A 4,441-nucleotide genomic window follows, 5' to 3' on the forward strand; every position below is an offset into this window, starting at 1 on the left:
TTGATTTTTTTTTTTAAAGGATCCCATCGAGAAGGAAGTTTTCCATAGGGCTTTCCAGTCACAGAGAGAAAGCCAGTGTAGCCTGTGAAGGCCCAGATTTCTTACTCCCTGGGTGCAAAGCTTCGGCATTGAAAAATCTAATTCATTTAAAGCTTAATTCTTGTACTTTGAAAGAATATGGCATATAGCATCATAAATCGCAGGGCTGTTTCTCATATAGACCAAGGACTAATAACAAAGAGACGGTCCCTGGGGAGAGCGGGAAGGTTTCGAACCTGCAGACACTGTCAGCATAAGTCCTGTCAGCATCCATGCCCTGCCCTGGGTTTCCCTGGACACCACCTCCATATGCTCCATCAGTGTCTAGTCCTGTCGGGACAGAAGCCTCGGGAGCTAACGGTCTCTGACATCTTTCCTTCGTACTGAACTTGGGCGATCTGAGAGCTGTGGGGAGATGCCACTCTGAGTGAAACTCAGCAGGGAATAAGGAAGTTCCCATTGTAGTTCCTGGGAAACCTAATTCTACCTGAAAAGATACGCTTTACACACTCCAATGATAAATATGACCAGTCACGTAGTTAAATGTTGGAAGAGATGAAGAGTTGCTGCGTTGTTCACAAGCTAGCCATTCAGTGATCCTCAGCATTTGGAACAAAAGAGAACTTCCCTGAATAAACGCGGAGTGGGATGTTTTCAAGCTCATAACTTAATTTGCTGCCTGAACGAGCTCTACAAAGCATAATTAAACTTTAACAACTTGATTTTGTCAGCATTTATTAGGGGCCTATTCTTTGCCAGGCACTGTGACTGATTGAAAAACAGAAAATTCTAATGTTCTGATACTGACATGTTTAATCTATTATAGTGAGTTATTTGAAGAATTGTCCCATTTGTTTCATAGTTACTATTGTTACATAGTTCTTTAATATGTCTCATCTTACCTATTACTTCTTTTTCTTTGTGTCTGAAAATTCTGATACTGAAGACACTCAGCAAACAAACTAAATATTTCCAGAGTTGAAGCAATATTTGTTTTACTTTCATATCAAATTTGTATTTTATGAAAATATTCCAAAGTATTTGCATTTTCAGTTCAGTGAAAATTTCATTTCCACTTCATTGAGTTTTCCCATTAGGAATAATGGTTTCCTACCCCTCGATCTGGTTTGCTTTAAATAGGGTCATTTGTTTTTATATGTGTGTTTAGTGACTAAAGTATCATTTTGCTCTCATAAGTTTTAGTATCAGACACCATTGGGTAAATGTTGCTAAAAATGTTCAGTGGACATTAATTAGAATGAACTCTGGGAGATAATGAAGGGCAGGGGAACCTGGCATGCTGCAGTTCATGGGGTCGCTTGGTTTGTCAGAAAATATTTTTCCAGGAAGCTTTAAAAAACCATAACCCTGACAGAGCAGGCCTGGTCTGTGTGCTCTAGGTCATCAGTGTCTTCGGCGAGCCCGTCAAAGGCTACGGGGAGGTGACACGGCGAGGCCGAAGGCAGCACGTTAGGTATCGGATCAGCCGGGATCCGGGGGGCTGGTGGGAGAGGCTTAAGTGAAAGGAAGTCAGGCTTGTGTTATTTCATTTTCTTGACAGCTTTATTGAATACATGAAAGATGGGCTGAAACACATGCGAGTGAAGTTCTACATCCAGGGCTCGGAGCCTGGGAAGCAGGGAACCGTGCACCTTGAAGTGAAGGAGGTGAGCCGTGTGGGGTAGGGGTCCCGAACCCGGACTCACGGGAAGTGCCGAGGGGAAAGCATGGCCTTGATGCTCTTTCGTTTATGTTTTTGTTTTTTTCCAGAACCCAGAAAGTGGTGAATATGAATTTCGGTATATATTTGTAGAACTTGAACCCTATTCTAGAACTATTGTCATTGAAGATAATCGATCCTGAGACAATCAGAAGAACAAGCAAGCTTGTGTTTCCTGATGAGTGTGGCAGGCTCTGATCATCACAGCCCTCCGCCAGCCTCTGTTTTGAATAAAACAGGAGGGAGTAAAACTCATAAAAGTGAAGGCTACTGGGTAGTTGTTACATTTAGACAAACTGAATTAGAGATTTTCTCATAGAGTGAAAGATCATGAAATAGAGCATACTTTATGTTAAATCTTTGCATTAATGGTCAGAGTTTCTGCTCTACTTAACATCTTTTATGATAAATTTTTGTTATTAACAGTTTTACACCATGTAATAAAATAAAGTTCAGTATTCAATGCTTTTTTATGTTGTATAAAATCTGTGAAATAAAATTGAAACTAATAAGATGTTCAATTGAGAAAGGAGTACATGAAGGCTGTATATTATCACCTTGCTTATTTAACTTATATGCAGAGTACATCATGCAAAGTCCTGGACTGGATGAAGCACAAGCTGGAATCAAGATTGCTGGGAGAAATATCAGTAACCTCAGATATGCAGATGACACCACCCTTATGGCAGAAAGTAAAGAGAAACTAAAGAGCCTGTTGATGGAAGTGAAAGAGGAGAATGAAAAAGCTGGCTTAAAATTCAACATTCAAAAAATTAAGATCGTGACATCCAGTCCCCTCACTTCATGGCAAATAGATGGGGAAACAATGGAAACAGTGAGAGGCTTTATTTTCTTGGGCTCCAAAATCAGTGCAGATGGTGACTGCAGCCATGAAATTAAAAGATGCATGCTCTTTGAAAGAAGCTATGACAAACTTAGATAGCATATTAAAAAGCAAAGACATTACTTCACCCACAAAGGTCCATCTAGTGAAAGCTATTGTTTTTTCCAGTAGTCATGTATGGATGTGAGCGTTGGACCATAAAGAAAGTGAGCACCGAAGAACTGATGCTTTTGAACTGTGGTGTTGGAGAAGACTCTTGAGAGTCCCTTGGACTGCAAGGAATCCAACCAGTCCATCCTAAAGGAAATCAGTGCCGAATAATCATTGGAAGGACCGATGCTGAAGCTGAAGCTCCAATATTTTGGCCTGATGAGAAGAACTGACTTATTGGAAAAGACCTGATGCTGGGAAAGACTGAAGGCGAGAGGAGAAGGGGACAACAGAGGATGAGATGGTTAGATGGCATCACCGACTCGATGGACATGAGTTTGAGCAAGCTCTGAGAGTTGGTGATGGACAGGGAAGCCTGGCATGTCGCAGTCCATGGGGTTTCAAAGAGACATGACTGAGCGACTGAACTGAATAAAAAGATGCCCAAAGCAGCTTCTTTTCATCTATTTTGGAATCAGACGCGAGATGAACATTTGAAAATATTTGAGAACTAACCGTTTTAAGATGTTTTATCTGTGTTTTGCTACCAAACATTCTCAGGTACTTGGAATTTTCTTAATCAGGCCTCTCATATTCCTTTCCTGGCAAAGCAGTCATGGAAGCTACCACTTAGGTAGGATTTGTCCTTCCCTCAGTAGCATTTTCAAAAGTCTTCTATGAGAGTTGGGGTCGCAAGGCATTGTTTTTGCCCTGAAGTTATTGACCATGCATTTATAGCACACCAAGAGGTACACATCAGTCTTTTGCAGCCCCAGTCACACACCTGTGCAGCCAAAAGTACCACCTGCCAGATGCGGTCTCATTAAGTCCTCACATTCACGTGGGGCTGGCTGGCTAGATGGGGGACGTGGGGCTCTACTGTTCTTTACTGTTACTGGAAACCAGAAACAGGCATTCTCATTCATGCATTCAACCTTACAGTGCCTTTTAAGGTATCATTTTCATTTTTGTACCTTCAGTTCTTAGCATATCTGGAAGATAGTAGGTTTTCAAAAGTTGTATTAAATCCAAGCCTTAGAAGCATCTAGACATACTTCTAAAACACAGACAGCATAGTTCTCAGAAGCTGACTTTAAAAGCTGCTGAAGTCGTAGTGTGCCGGCTATAAGAAATAGAAGACTGAAAATTATAGATGCAGTATTGTCACAGCTGAAAGCATTCATGGATTAGTAAAACAAAATCACAACCAAAATAATGTGCATTTAATGCCTCTGGAAGGTTGAAACTTCTGTAGGAGCAGGCTTGGAAAAAGGAAAACATGAATACTGCTCTTCAGAATACATACACACACACACACACACACACACACACACATACATCAGCAAAAGATGGTTTTGCAGCAAAAGAACAACCAGCTTGTAAAAAGACTTCATATGCAACAACAACAAAAAAAACCCAGGTCTCCCACACTGCAGGCAGATTTTTTACCAGCTGAGCCACAAGAGAAGCCCAAGAATACTGGAGTGGGTAGCCTATACCTTCTCCAGTGGATCTTCCCAACCCAGGAATCGAATCAGGATCTCCTGCATTGAGGTGGATTCTTTACCAAGTTGTCAGGGAAGTCCTATGTAACAAAATGCAGAGAAAAAAATTAATATTTTGATCATACAGATAGTGGAAGCATAGTAAATGCTTTGATACATGTCTGTTGATTTGACCAAAGAGTT

General features: G+C 41.0%; 1 protein-coding gene across 1 annotated transcript in view; it reads left to right on the forward strand.

Moving 5' to 3' along the window:
• TIMM21 (translocase of inner mitochondrial membrane 21 homolog (yeast)) overlaps positions 1-2,228 on the forward strand; it is a 6,396-nt gene extending 4,168 nt beyond the window's left edge. The window contains exons 4-6 of the mRNA XM_010855053.1: positions 1,440-1,513; positions 1,601-1,706; positions 1,810-2,228. Coding sequence (XP_010853355.1) covers positions 1,440-1,513; positions 1,601-1,706; positions 1,810-1,902 — 273 coding nt within the window. The 3' untranslated portion in view covers positions 1,903-2,228. The remainder of the gene's footprint in view (positions 1-1,439; positions 1,514-1,600; positions 1,707-1,809) is intronic.
• The last annotated feature ends 2,213 nt before the right edge of the window (positions 2,229-4,441 follow it).

Source organism: Bison bison, unplaced genomic scaffold (genome assembly GCF_000754665.1).
Source record: "Bison bison bison isolate TAMUID 2011002044 unplaced genomic scaffold, Bison_UMD1.0 scf7180017864353, whole genome shotgun sequence".
Lineage (NCBI taxonomy): Eukaryota > Metazoa > Chordata > Mammalia > Artiodactyla > Bovidae > Bison > Bison bison.